Source organism: the organism of the source record quoted next, unplaced genomic scaffold (assembly GCF_019419815.1).
Source record: "Pyrus x bretschneideri cultivar Hongxiangsu unplaced genomic scaffold, Pyrus_bretschneideri_v1 Contig3, whole genome shotgun sequence".
Taxonomy (NCBI): domain Eukaryota; kingdom Viridiplantae; phylum Streptophyta; class Magnoliopsida; order Rosales; family Rosaceae; genus Pyrus; species Pyrus x bretschneideri.
Genome location: NW_025999612.1, coordinates 7,287,295 through 7,301,293, shown reverse-complemented (window position 1 = coordinate 7,301,293; position 13,999 = coordinate 7,287,295). Strand labels below are relative to the sequence as shown.

The following is a 13,999-nucleotide window of genomic DNA, read 5'->3' as shown; positions in this document are numbered from 1 at the left end:
TTTCAGTTAAAAAATAATAAAGTATGAAAAAACACACGATGAGTTTTGCAATACACAATACAATACCTTTACATGATCAGATTCAAAATTGGGTGACTTTGGATGCAATCCCTATTTATCAACGTTCTTTGATTGAAATCTTGTTGGTTCTCAATTTTTTGATTGAAATCCTTGAAATTAATGCAATAATGCATTTCTATGTATGTTATTATAATTTTAAATTAAAATTTGATATTTGTTGTAACATTCCACATCACCCAGGGGAGTGATGCTTAAATTTATATTCTCATCTCTACCTAGCACGAGGTCTTTTGGGAGCTCACTGGCTTCGGGTTCTGTAGGAACTCCGAAGTTAAGCGAGAAGGGGGCTAGAACAATCCCATGATGGGTGACCCATTGGGAAGTTGCACGTGTGAGTTCCCAGAAACAAAACCGTGAGGGCGTGCTGGGGCCCAAAACTGGACAATATCGTGCTACGGTGGTGGAGCGGGCTCGGGAAGTGATCTGCCCCGGGCCGGGATGTGACAAATTGGTATCAGAGCCTAACCCTGGCTGCATGTGTGCCGACGAAGATGTCGGGCCCCTAAAGGGGGTGGATTGTAACATCCCACATCACCCAGGAGAGTGATGCTTAAATTTATATTCTCATTTCTACCTAGCATGAGGCCTTTTGGGAGCTCACTGGCTTCGGGTTCCGTAGGAACTCCGAAGTTAAGCGAGAAGGGGGCTAGAACAATTCCATGATGGGTGACCCATTGAGAAGTTGCTCGTGTGAGTTCCCAAAAACAAAACCGCGAGGGCGTGCTGGGGACCCAAAGCAGACAATATCGTGCTACGGTGGTGGAGCGGGCTCGAGAAGTGGTCCGCCCCAGGCCGAGGCCTTTTGGGAGCTCACTGGCTTCGGGTTCCGTAGGAACTCCGAAGTTAAGCGAGAAGAAGGCTAGAACAATCCCATGATGGGTGACCCATTGGGAAGTTGCTTGTGTGAGTTCCCAGAAACAAAACCGTGAGGGCGTACTAGGGGCCCAAAGCGGACAATATCGTGCTACGGTGGTGGAGTGGGCCCGGGAAGTGGTCCGCCCCGGTCCGGGATGTGATAAATTGGTATCGGAGCCTAACCCTGGCTGCGTGTGTGCTGACGAGGACGTCGGGCCCCTAAGGGGGGTGGATTGTAACATCCCACATCACCCAGGGGAGTGATGCTTAAATTTATATTCCCATCTCTACCTAGCACGAGGCCTTTTGGGAGCTCACTGGCTTCGGGTTCCGTAGGAACTCTGAAGTTAAGCGAGAAGGGGGCTAGAACAATCCCATGATGGGTGACCCATTGGGAAGTTGCTCGAGTGAGTTCCCAGAAACAAAACCGTAAGGGCATGCTGGGGGCCCAAAGCGGACAATATCGTGCTACGGTGGTGGAACGGGCCCGGGAAGTGGTCCACCCCAGGCCGGGATGTGACATTTGTAGTTATTTATATTAATGAGATTATAAATAAATTCATAATTTGTTGAAAATATTAAAAGAAATTATACTTTAAATAACCCATGATTTGTCATTACTTATATTAATGACATTTTACATACAAATTGATAATTTTTGTACGATGCATTTTACATACAAAAAGTTGATACATTTTATACAAAAAAAAAAAAAGGTGATACGTTTTATATAATGGGTACATTTCGTATAAAAAAATGGGTACATTTTACATATAACAAAGTAGTACCTTTTTAAAGACAAATGAGTACACTATTAATAAATTATGGGTACAAATAAAAGGTCAAAAAAATATGAGTACAAATAAAAGTTTGAAAAATATGGACACAAAAAAGAATTAATATATGGGTACAAACTAAAATTGAATACAAAATTGGCACAATTTAAAAAAAAAAAAAAAAAAGGTAGCAAATTAAAATGGGTACAAACTAAAAATAAAATTATATGATACAAAATTTAGCCATAAATATAAATATATCAAATGTTACGTTCTAACACTAAATGAATAATTTAGAAGTAAAATTTAATTATCTTGATATGTAAAATATTTTATTATTGAAATAATTAATGATGTTTATTAAACCCAAAGGACCTTGATTAAATTTTGAAAAGGAATAAGGTTTCAATCAATAGAGTTGAAAAAAACAAAAGATGAAAACCTAATTTCTCCTTTAAAATTTAAATCTTTAAAGTAAAAGAAAGGGAATTGGTTTTGAAATGGCACAGTAGTTAGGAGGTCTACACATGGGCATTCTTGGAAATCAAATGTGAATATTATTTTTCATTGTCTGCCAGTAAATTACTTTTTTTTTTCTTTTTAATTTTATTTTGGAGAACTTAATGCCGTACCAAAAAGGTCTAGATTTTTATATCCAAAAAGTGGCACTTTAAGATACCAAAGTCCATGGATATATGAAAGCAATTAATGGTGTTCAGCTGGTATATGACCAATATTTTACCCTTTTCAAATTACCAAAAAATATATATTTTACCAATTTTCAATTACCAAAAAGATATTTTACCATTTTTACTTGATAGAAAACAGAGAAACTTTGATTTTATTTTTTTATTTTTTTATTTTAAAAAAAAGATGTTTTATTCAAACACCAATATAGAATACAAATGATAGTGTAAAAAGCTATCCAAAATTAAAACTTGACTATCAAAAATAAAAACTACATCGTAAAACAATAAGATTAACAAATAGACATTGTACTCTAAAGATGTGAGTCTCGGTAAAAAAGCTTATTTCTTTTATGTCTTTTTATTTTCATTTCTGATTTATCTTTTGACCAAATTTTAATTCCTAAAACTTTTTTTTCCAACTTAGTATTGATGTTTAGTTTTATTATTTCTCTCATCTCAGTAAGTTTTATAAGTATGTGAATTGCAAGTTCTATACCAAACTATTATAGCAAGCACATTGTGTATCTTACGCAACACCTTATTTTTTAGTTTATATCTTTGGAAAATATTTTGTGGTATTAAAAAATGATATTTAGTTTTTTCTTATTCGGGTTCATTGGAATGCTTATCTAGAAAATACTTTCGCATTCATAACGGATATATTTTGTCATGCACGGCTCCCACTACACTAGCTAATCTAATTTGTTTCCTAATGCATAGTCAAAGTCAAGCGACACTTGTTTCTATTTTTCTGTTGCAAATAAATGCAAACACGAAGGATCCATGACAATAAACGCAAGAATGATTTATTTTTAAATAAAAAAATTAATGGAAAGGGTTTGAAAACCTTGAGTTTTAACGATAAGGACAAAATAAATGATAAAGTGAATAGTATCAGGATTGATTTTTTAATATAAAAATATGATTTTTCGTTAAATTAAATAATACCGTGAACTTTTCAGTTAAAATTCCTTTTTTAAATTGGATTGGTGTTTTCTTTTTAAACATCTCATGTCACGCCGGGCTCTCACCCCACCATTTAATTTAATTTGTTTCTTAGTGCATGGGCCAATGCCATGTGTCTTCATTTTTCAGTTTGAAAATTTTATGTGCAAACTCTTTGTAATTTTTCTTTGCAACTTTGTACTGTGTTAGTGGTGTTTCTGTTTAGTTGTAATTTCGACATCTTTGGTTTAACTTACATGAACGACAAGTTTTATACAAAATTATTATAGATGATTCATTGTGTGCTACAAACTCTCACTTCTTAGTGTAAATTTTTTGTAATGTTGAAAAAATATAGTTTCTCATGATGCAATTCCTTTTTCTATTGTAAAATTGCAAATTGAGGTACGCGTGGCAATAGACACAAGAATAATTTATTTTCACATTTAGATGGCATTTCTTTTTATACATCCGATCAGTGGCGGAGCCCAAAATTCATGTTAGGAGGGGCACACTTTAAATTGAAATTGGCATATAATACATATAGAAACATAGCCTCGTTCTTTTGATCTCCTTGTGACCAAGGATACATGGTCAACTACTCGTGAATTTCATATTAAGGATGGAGAATAAAACATTAAAAGCATATCTATTTATTGCACATTCTTATTAAATTCAAATGTGAGTGATCATACGTTCATTTGTAAAAACATTAAGGCATAAGAGAATTTTGAAAGGTTTTATTCCCAGAAAAACTTTTTCTCTTCTTAATTTCATAGATGATATAGAGGGAAATAAGAAACTAACAAAAATAATTGTAACATCCCACATCGCCCAAGGGAGTGATCCTTAAATGTATATTCCCATCTCTACCTAGCACGAGGCCTTTTGGGAGCTCACTGGCTTCGGGTTCCATGGGAACTCCGAAGTTAAGCGAGTAGCGCACGAGAGCACTCCCAGGATGGGTGACCCATTGGGAAGTTCTCGTATGAGTTCCCAGAAACAAAACCATGAGGGCGTGGTCGGGGCCCAAAGCGGACAATATCGTGCTACGGTGGAGTTAGGCCTGGGAAGTGGTCTTGCCCGGGTCGGGATGTGACAATAATAGTCTGCAAGCAAAGGAAAAAATTGCATATAGGCAAAAAACAGAGAATATGATCAACTAATATTCTTATCGAATTGTTAAGTGAAAATTATAGGCTTTGTATTTGTTGGATTGAAAACAAATTCAAGTTACTAGTGATATTATAAAATTGATCAATGGTAGACAGATAGTAGAGATTGCAAGAAAAAATAATCAGGGTAAGCCTCAGCCTACTGTGGTCTTAAGATGGCTCCGCCATTGCATCCGATGTCACTCATGGCTCTTACCTCACCATTTAATTTAATTTTGTTTCTTAATGCATGGACATATGACATGTGTCTTCATTTTTTGTTTGAAATCCATGTGCCTTTCTTTTTAGGGTTTTTATCACAAATAGTCTCTGAAATTGAAAATCAATCAATGTAGTCCCTGAAAATAAATGTTGCAAATCAATATAGTTCTCTCATCACAATTATGTTAAAAATTCATTAAGTGCTAATATGGCACATAAATGGGCCCCACAAGAACTACAATTTCTTTATCTCAAATGGTCCCTGAAATTGACTCACACCATCAAGATGGTCCCTGAAATTGACACGCACCATCAAGATGGTCCCTAAAATTAAAAATCGATGAATGTAGTCCAAAAAATAGGTGTCGCAAATCAATATGGTCCTTCTACTACAATTCTGTAAAAAAAATTTGTTATGTGCTGATGTGGGTTTAGTAATTAATTAAAAAGTTGTCTAAATACCTTTTTGCACAATAGAATTTTTTTTTTCTTATAGTAGGAACTACTCCGAAGAGAAATCCCTTCCATAAATTCTCAAAGACACAAGGCTTAACCAAAGCCTAAGAAGGGGTTTAGAAATAGTTTTTAACCAACAACAGATGCTCTTCGGTTACAATCTCATTATCTCAAGGCAGGCCTCGTCGTTCTTTGAGTCACTAGACCACCAGAGAAACGCGAAACAAGCTCTCAAAGATTAAGATTGTGAGGATGTTGATCGCGTAAATGTTAACGGTGATGCCCTAGAAGTCGTCAATTAGCTCATCAATTAGCCAAGTCGTCATCAAAGGTGAACTCCATCCAGGTTCAATTCGGTGAAGGGTGTTGAAATGTGTAAAGATAGGTGTATTGAGACAGTGACGAAGCCATGATTTGCCGAGGAATGGACAAAATTCAAAAGAGTGCAAGATTCAATCGAAACAGTTGCTTTCACTTTGGAGAGTACAAAGTTTTGAGTCAATATTCATAGCAAAAAATAGTTTTTCCACCAAATCGGTTGTAAGTAATAATTTGCAAGCCAATGTAAGAAGTTTAAATTGGCTAGGATTAGATCCTAAAAAATGTTAGGTGCTAGTTAAACAGTGGACTGGAACCTAAGTGAGATCTTTGGCAGGAGCCTATATGGTTTTAAATTATCATAAAATAAGCATTAAACAATATTTACAATGTTTTTAAAAAGTAATACAATATTTATAAATAAAGTGAAAGTTTAAAATAAATACGGTAAATATGGTAGGAGTCTTAAAAGATAAAAAAAATACATATAAGAAAAAAAAGAAGAGATAAATGGGTTAATAAACCACAAAAAGTATAATACTTGGTATTGATTGTTCAGTGCCCAACATTTACTGACCTCCTAAAAGACTAATAAAATGAAGACACATGTCCATTTTCAAGTCCCTAACCATACAACCAAACGTTCGGTATTCTGCAAATCAAACATTCTACTTCTCCCTCATCAAACACTGAATCCCCTCTCATCTCTGGCGACGCGCCTGCAACCCCTCTCTTCCCGATGACCCAATCCCTATTTTATGCGACCCACCAGTCCCTTTTTTTCTACAGAGACTGCGATCGTCGTCCTCTGTTATGGACGACAACAATGATTGCGACATGTCATCATCAATTCGGATAGTCCCTCTCACCATTTGATCTCAACTTGGTGATGTTTGTGGTGACAAGCAAGATCCTGAAGCCACACTCTCTGCAAATCCAACCAAACTATCACCTTTCCTCTACAAATTCGACCAAGACAGTGAACCGGCCAAAATCAATTTTTACAGGTGCCATAAATTCCGACGAGAGCGAGGGGCTGAACCAGCGCTCCTAGGCGTGTTTTCCGGCGAAGGAGTGGCGACTGCCACTCCTCACCCTCACGTAGCTTCGCCACTATATTGAGATTTTTTTTGTTAGAGAATAGACAACAAAAAAGGCAGAGGAGTGTGGACTACATATGAGGGCAAAAAGGAAACAGAAATTGGAAGAAAGTTTTTGGGTGATTCATAGAAATAACACATGACAACTATATGAGGGCAAAAAGGAATAAAAATTGGATGGATGAAATATTGAATGAAAGTTTTCGGGTGATCCATTTGTAATTTTTTTAATTTAATTAGACTTGTATAATCCATTTATGTGTCACATTAGCACATAACAAAAATTTTGACAGAATTGTTCAGGTGATCCATTTGTAATTTTTTTAATTTAATTAGACTTGTGTAATCCATTTATGTGTCACATTAGCACATAACAAAAATTTTGACAGAATTGTTCAGGTGATCCATTTGTAATTTTTTTTAATTTAATTAGACTTGTGTAATCCATTTATGTGTCACATTAGCACATAACAAAAATTTTGACCGAATTGTTCAGGTGATCCATTTGTAATTTTTTTAATTTAATTAGACTTATGTAATCCATTTATGTGTCACATTAGCACATAGCAAAAATTTTGACCGAATTGTGGTGGAAAAGCTACATTGATTTGGAACACTTACTTGCAGAACTACATTGATCGATTTTCAATTTCAAAGATTATTTTGATGTCATAGGTCAAATTTAGGGACCATTTTAATGTCGCAGGTCAATTTCAATGACAATTTGTGAGAAAAATGGACTTATGCGACTCACTTATGTGCTATATCAGCACTTAACGGAATTTTTAACAGAATTGTGATGGAATGACCACATTGATTTGCGACACCTATTTTTAAGAACTACATTGATTGATTTTCAATTTCAATGACCATCTTGATGTTGATGGTCAATTTTAAGGACCATTTGTGATAAAAACCCTTCTTTTTATGTTTTTATTCTCGTTCATTTCTAACTTGTTTTTTCACTACACTTTTTCTTTGTAAACTCTTTTTATTTTTTTTTATTTGCAACGTAGTACATCATTAGTAGTGTTTTAAATTTAGTTGTAATTGGGAAGTCTTCAGTTCGACTCACATGGACAACAAGTTTTATACAAAATTATTATGCCTAACTAATTGTGTGTTAACTAACCCCCACTTCTTAGTGCCACCTAGTACTACGGTCTAGTGGTATTCATCTTCATTTGTAAGTGAGACGTTGAAATTGGTACCAGGTGAAATATCCTGTATATAAAATTATAATCCGCTAGACTGACTAGTCAAGCCCGCTAGTCAACTAAGATAGATTTGTTAGTCAATAAATCGAAGATTCAATTACCAATTTCTAATCCTACAAACTATCCTAGTCAGCGAGACAACAAGGCTGCAGTTTGTTTCAAGTTATTAATGTGTCAAGTGGGCATACTATTTAAATGTTCAATAGATATATGTATCATGTATGTGTATGTGAGATGTGTGACACAATAACAATAACTTGAACATAAGATATTTTTGGCTAGAAAAACTCACCTATGAGTTAGAAAATCGGGGACTCTCCACTAGTGTAAACAAAGGTTCATACAAAGATCACACAAGCTCAATTCTTAGAACCCTATCTATTGAGCAACTTTACCTTTGTGCAACCTTGCCTTACACAAGATGAACTCATTCGGTCTTCACGAAGTGGCAGTTTCTCCTGAGCTCATCACCTTGTGGCACCAAGATCAACACGATCAATGATGTGATATGATTTTATGATATGCACATGAAATTTGGATTTAATTGACCAGTCAGATTCTCCAGTCAAACAGTTGAAGGAAGAATCTAACTTGAATCTAAAAGCTTAGTCTAAAACCAAATTTAAAGCTTAAAATCAGACCAATGTTCATATGTACTTGATCACAGGCGACTCTTCTGAATAATTTATCAGAACTAACATGTATTCAGTTCAAATAAATTTTGGTAACAAAGATTTATGATTTGAGAATACGTCACATGCACAACAACGCTTGTTAGATACTTTAGTAACGTAAGTAAGTCAAATGTGTTGTATATTTAATAAAGCTGAGGACTATTTTTAATAGCTAGCGGAGACAACTAAGGATGATATTGATCGATCCCAGTTCCTTCATTTAACAAACAACGATCAGCTTACTGTTATTTCAAAGATTAGTGTTGCTTAAGAACACTAGTTGAACTAATAGAATATATGTGTGTAAACTATACATGTCGTTGATTCCCAAAAACTAACAAGTGCGCAATTATCGCTAATGATTAATGTTGCTTATGGACTTGAGCGGAACTAATTGAATACATGTCAGTTCTAATAAACTTTGGTGGAACGCCATCTTCATCTGTTAATAATCGCAGTCAACTCTTCTGAATTTCGACCGCAGCTGAGGCGCCGCCATCTCAAATGATCTCCGGTTGCTAACCATGGTTTGGCACGAATCTCCTCGCCACTCTAAAATGAATTGCTTTAACACGCTTTTGAATTTAAGCAACGAGTTTCGGTTTTGGTTCCCACATTTGGTATCATTTTTTATTGGGAGTTTTAACGAAAAACTCACGATACTGTTTATTTTAACGAAAAACTACATTTTTACACTAAAAAGTCAATCCTCGTACTATTCACTTTATCCTTTATTTTATCCTTATCATTAAAACTCAAAGTTTTCAAACTCTTTTCATTAATTTTTTTTTATTTTTTTATTAAACAATGTCCTCTGTTACAATTGGACCGCACAACCCCAGGTACTATTTCATGGGCTTCATTAATTGAATCCAACGACAGATCAGCTAAAACTTGAATGGATTTTGCAGTCCAACCTCAGCCTTGAAGAGTTAGCCTATCCTAATACTGGCTCTACTAAGTGACCGTTGCCGATGACAGGGTAGAATCTCCCAAGATTCATGCATACGATTTGATGATCGGTTTATTAATTCTAGAGTCAATCGACGGTTCACGGCCGATTTTGGTAATTATAAAGTAGTGTTGTATTATAGGTCTTTAGTATGATCTTTATACATGTGTAAATGTTTCTTTCTCATTCCCAAAATCATTTTTCCAATCAAGTTAATATAACAATTAATGGTCCTTCGCTTTCAAAGAAGGTGGACGTGCCGGAGTGGTTATCGGGCATGACTAGAAATCATGTGGGCTCTGCCCGCGCAGGTTCGAATCCTGCCGTCCACGTTTTTTATCTCTGAACGAGAGAAAAAATAAGTGATTCATAGTCATTATTTTATTTTTAATTGGTGGTTGTAGAAATTTTTAGTGTGACGTTTTACGTCAGTTACTAATTCACGTGTTTGTAGTCATTATTTTATTTGATTCGTGATTATGAGAAATTTTAGTGTGATAATTCACATATTATAATATTAGTAAATTGACAATAGTTAAAATAGCAAGCTTTTTAATTAGTAAATCATAGTTAGATCCTAACATCTTCATTCAGTCTGCCCTAGCCTTAATAGTACATATATAAGTCCCTCCTTCGTTTGCCCAAAATCTCTCGCCCTCTGCAGAAGCGTTTTGTAAGTTATACAGTGGAACACAAACTTTGATCAATAGGGCAGGTGCTCGCCCCCGCCACCGGAGGCAGAGCTAGAGGCGGTGGCATTGTGGCGCTGGGCGTGACAAAGCTGACGGAGCTTCGTGGGAACGTACCAGATGGAGAGAGGGGGATGAGAATTGAAAATGACATCGATGTCCCAGCCTTGGCCTGCTGCAATGACCACAAGAGGCTTGTAACACGCCTGCCGCCATGCCCCAACATTTTCGCCCCTCTCCTTGAACGCTCTCCTCAGCACATTCGACGCCTCCACGTCCAGGCAATGCAGGGCGTAGCAGTGCACATAGTGCCGCATCTTCGGCTTGTTGATGTAGCTTGCGCCTGACTTTTTGGCATACCTAAACACCTGGTTTGTCACCTGCGTTTGTAGTAAAAAAGTGTGAAATTAAATTAGTCGAACTAAATAGTTGAATCAAATTACTTTTGGACTACAAACTGACTTACTTTCATTCATGTATTTTGGATTGCATCAAATTTGACTCATGATGTAAGAAAGTAGTTCCAATTCAAAGAATATTCATCAACAATGTAAATTTCTTATACGAGGATAAATTTAACAGATTTCATACAAGAAATTCACGGAAGTTGACGGATATTCTTAAATTGACAAAATTTTCAGACCGCATGTATTAAATTCGACGTAATTGAAAATACATAAACGAAAGTGAAACTTTGCCAAATCTAAATTGATTGAAAATGTGTTGTTCATAACCGGAAAGAAGTGCTTTTAGTAGCGTTTTTCACACACATCTTTTTATCTCTGACACATTCTTATTAATTTTGGTCAATTGATCTTTTTCAATTCATTCAATATGACGGCCATGAATTGAGAATGATGTGTGAGAGGTAAAAATGAGTGTGTAGATAACGCTTAGGGTTCAACTACCTAAGTTTCTAGTGCATACACAACAAGGTGCATCAATGAGGTGAATACAGTGAAAAAAACCCCATAATTATTTTTCTTAGACAATCACCAAGTCTTTGTGGTAATTTTATATATGAGTATAATAGTCTTTTTCTTTATTGATGAACGTCCAGAAATCAAACGTGGGTGTACAGAGAACCACTCAAGATGAGTTTACTGTATTTACCACAGTAAAAATCCGCATATGAAATCATGGGTAAACTCCGTACCTTGGTTGGACATTTTTCACCGCGCTCCTTGGCAATGTTCTGGACCTGGATCAAGAAATCACGGCACTGCTCGTAGAGATGGAAGAGGTAATCAAGACCGTTCTTTTTGCCACGTGCCACCTCCCCAGGCTCCGTCACGATGAACGGGTGCTCCCTCTGTCTCTCGCCTAGCAACCCCCCTCCTCCACCGTTCCCCTGCCCATTCATGTCGTCCTTGTCGTCTACACCCTCGTTATGATCATTATTATGACCCCCTCCAGCACTACAGTTCCTATATTGCCCTTCTTCATCCTCCGCTGCTTCTTCCGCCTCTCCCCCGCCGTCACAACCTCCCACGCCATCCCTACTCCGCTCCCCACCATCTCCTCCTCTTGTTGCACTGGCTCCTCGACAGTCCTACACATCCCATGCACCGCGTATCATATATCCCAATCTAATATAACAACTACGTTATGTTCTAGTATCAAAGACTATGATAATTGACATATTATGTTACAATCATATAAAACATATGCTTTTAGTTTTATCACGCAATCTCGAACATCATATGATCTGGCATACTATGTTACAAAATAATAAACATCTTTGATTTGTTATTTCATCAAATTATTACAGCAAATGCCAAAAGACCTATTTTTCTTCTTTGATTCACTAAATCCTAATTTTTTTTATCATCTATTTGAACATGTTATATTGTCACACTATTAATTTGCATGTAAAATAATGTTATTTCAAAGTGTGTAATCAAACCCTACCTATATGCCTATATAGTACGGTTAATCTAAGACACAAAGGTAAATAATATTCATGTATATAGCGAATGGTACCTTCTTGGGAGAGAGCATCTAGGGCATTGGTGGTGGTATCACCAGAGACAGGGTTGCGCCGCCGAGAGTCCTCCTCCTCAAGGCGGCGGCGCTCGGCTCTGACGGCAGCTTTGATACCATACCTCTCCCCAACAATCAACTCCCAGCGGAATATCTGAGAGAGGCTGCTCATCATGTCATCAAGCTCATCATCGTTCATGTCCAAGAGGGTGTTCACAGTAAATCCAAGCTCCGCTATCTTCGCCGCCGTGTAGTATCGGACCCCATAAGCCTGGAACAAGTCTTCAAGCCCTCCAAGTCCAAGCTCTCTTGGCGCCCGCAAAGTATAACCAACCGCCCCCGCAGCAGCTGCCGCTGCTGGCGGCACGGCTGCTTCGAGCTGAACCCGGTTCGTCGGCACAACCATCCCACGTAAGTCCCACTTGAACAAGTTCGCAGAGAAGGCATCTGGATCCATATTTTCCACCACTCCACACAGCACAGTGTGAACAGAGACTATTTTCTGTGGGAGATTGTAGTGTTCTGTTCCTATAAAAGCTTTTCTTATACTTCCGAAACTACCCTTTTGTTTTGTACGAGAGTTTCCTGAGGAACTGACAAACTGGAGTTCGTATACTTGTATTCAAACTTGACACTTCCAAACCCAACCAAATTTTAACAACCAAAACGAAGGTGTCGTTTAACTTGTTAGGGTCCATCGAATTGGTCCCACTACCCAATGAACTTCTTTAACTTGTTATGTTTGTTAGATCTAGCCAATGAAGATCTATGCATAGCTCTGATAGATTTGAGTTGACCTTAAAAGGTTGGATTTGGTTTGTTCTCCGATTCTTATTTATCTTTGAACTCGTACAGCATCCAAGGAGTCATTTTTGCTATAGTAACTTTAGTAGCGGAGTTACATGGTCGGACGTGTAGGGCAAGTTATTAAAAAGTTCATATAGTTTCTAATTTCTATGATGTCATCGTTAGATTCAAATATAAACTCTATCGACTAAGGCCGAATGTAGGGGAGTCTGTGAGAGAAAACGAGCCAAAAAAAGTCCGACATATCAAACCCTCTTCTACACGTAGGGCAGAACACCATAGAACTTCGTTGACATTAACATAACCTCGATTTTGCTAAGATAGGTTTCCCGTGTTAGTATGGCTGAGCATAAAAGTTAAGGGACTTTTTTTATATACTTAGGGATAGTCTATAACCACTGTTTTTTATAATTAGATCCTTGGTTAAGAAACAAACGACCAAGGTCTAGATAATAAAATGACTGATATATCCTATAAACCGAAAATAATATGATTTAAAAAATAATAATAATTTACCCATGGTATGGTTCAATGTCCAATTATGAAACTTCTGAGGAAAAAAAAAAAAAGATGAATCGATATCGAATCAATCATAATAGCTACCTACATTCCATAAAATTGTGCACCACAAACGCAAGCTAATAAAAAGACATGTGATCCTATAGAAAGACATTACGATATATACCTTGTGGAAAAAAAAAGTTATTTGCTAAGAAGGAATTAAAGATATAAATTCCTACCAATTATCAGAAAAAGAATTTCAAAAAAACTGGTTAACAGACGACATTTCCATTGAGATCCTAATTCCTTTTCATTATTTATGTCGTATATCTCTTTCAATGAATGACTAAAAAGTAATCGAACAATTCAATTATAATATTTGTTACTTTGTATATAAGCAAAACATTCAAAATTGTACTGACTACCCATTCAATAATGAATTGACAAAAGTTTGTACAAGCGATGGAGCATGTGGTTTAATTCCACACAAAGAGAACAACATTACCGGAGCTTGACATGCCGTGAATCAACCCTTTTATGAAGGGAAAGACAAATCTCCTCAAAGTGCTAAATAGAAGTA

At 36.5% G+C, this 13,999-nt stretch overlaps 1 protein-coding gene and 1 non-coding gene across 2 annotated transcripts; one reads left to right on the top strand and one right to left on the bottom strand.

Moving 5' to 3' along the window:
- The first annotated feature begins 9,689 nt into the window (after nucleotides 1–9,689).
- On the top strand, nucleotides 9,690–9,771 carry TRNAS-AGA. Its single transcript has one exon. It is a non-coding gene; the product is annotated as a tRNA-Ser (tRNA).
- Nucleotides 9,772–9,962: 191 nt separating this feature from the next.
- LOC103931311 (floricaula/leafy homolog) lies at nucleotides 9,963–12,639 on the bottom strand. Its single transcript, XM_048589922.1, is given in 4 exon segments — nucleotides 9,963–10,508; nucleotides 11,285–11,568; nucleotides 11,571–11,681; nucleotides 12,112–12,639. Coding segments are annotated over 4 exon segments (1,218 nt in total). The 5' UTR covers nucleotides 12,569–12,639; the 3' UTR covers nucleotides 9,963–10,142.
- Between the last annotated feature and the right edge of the window lie 1,360 nt (nucleotides 12,640–13,999).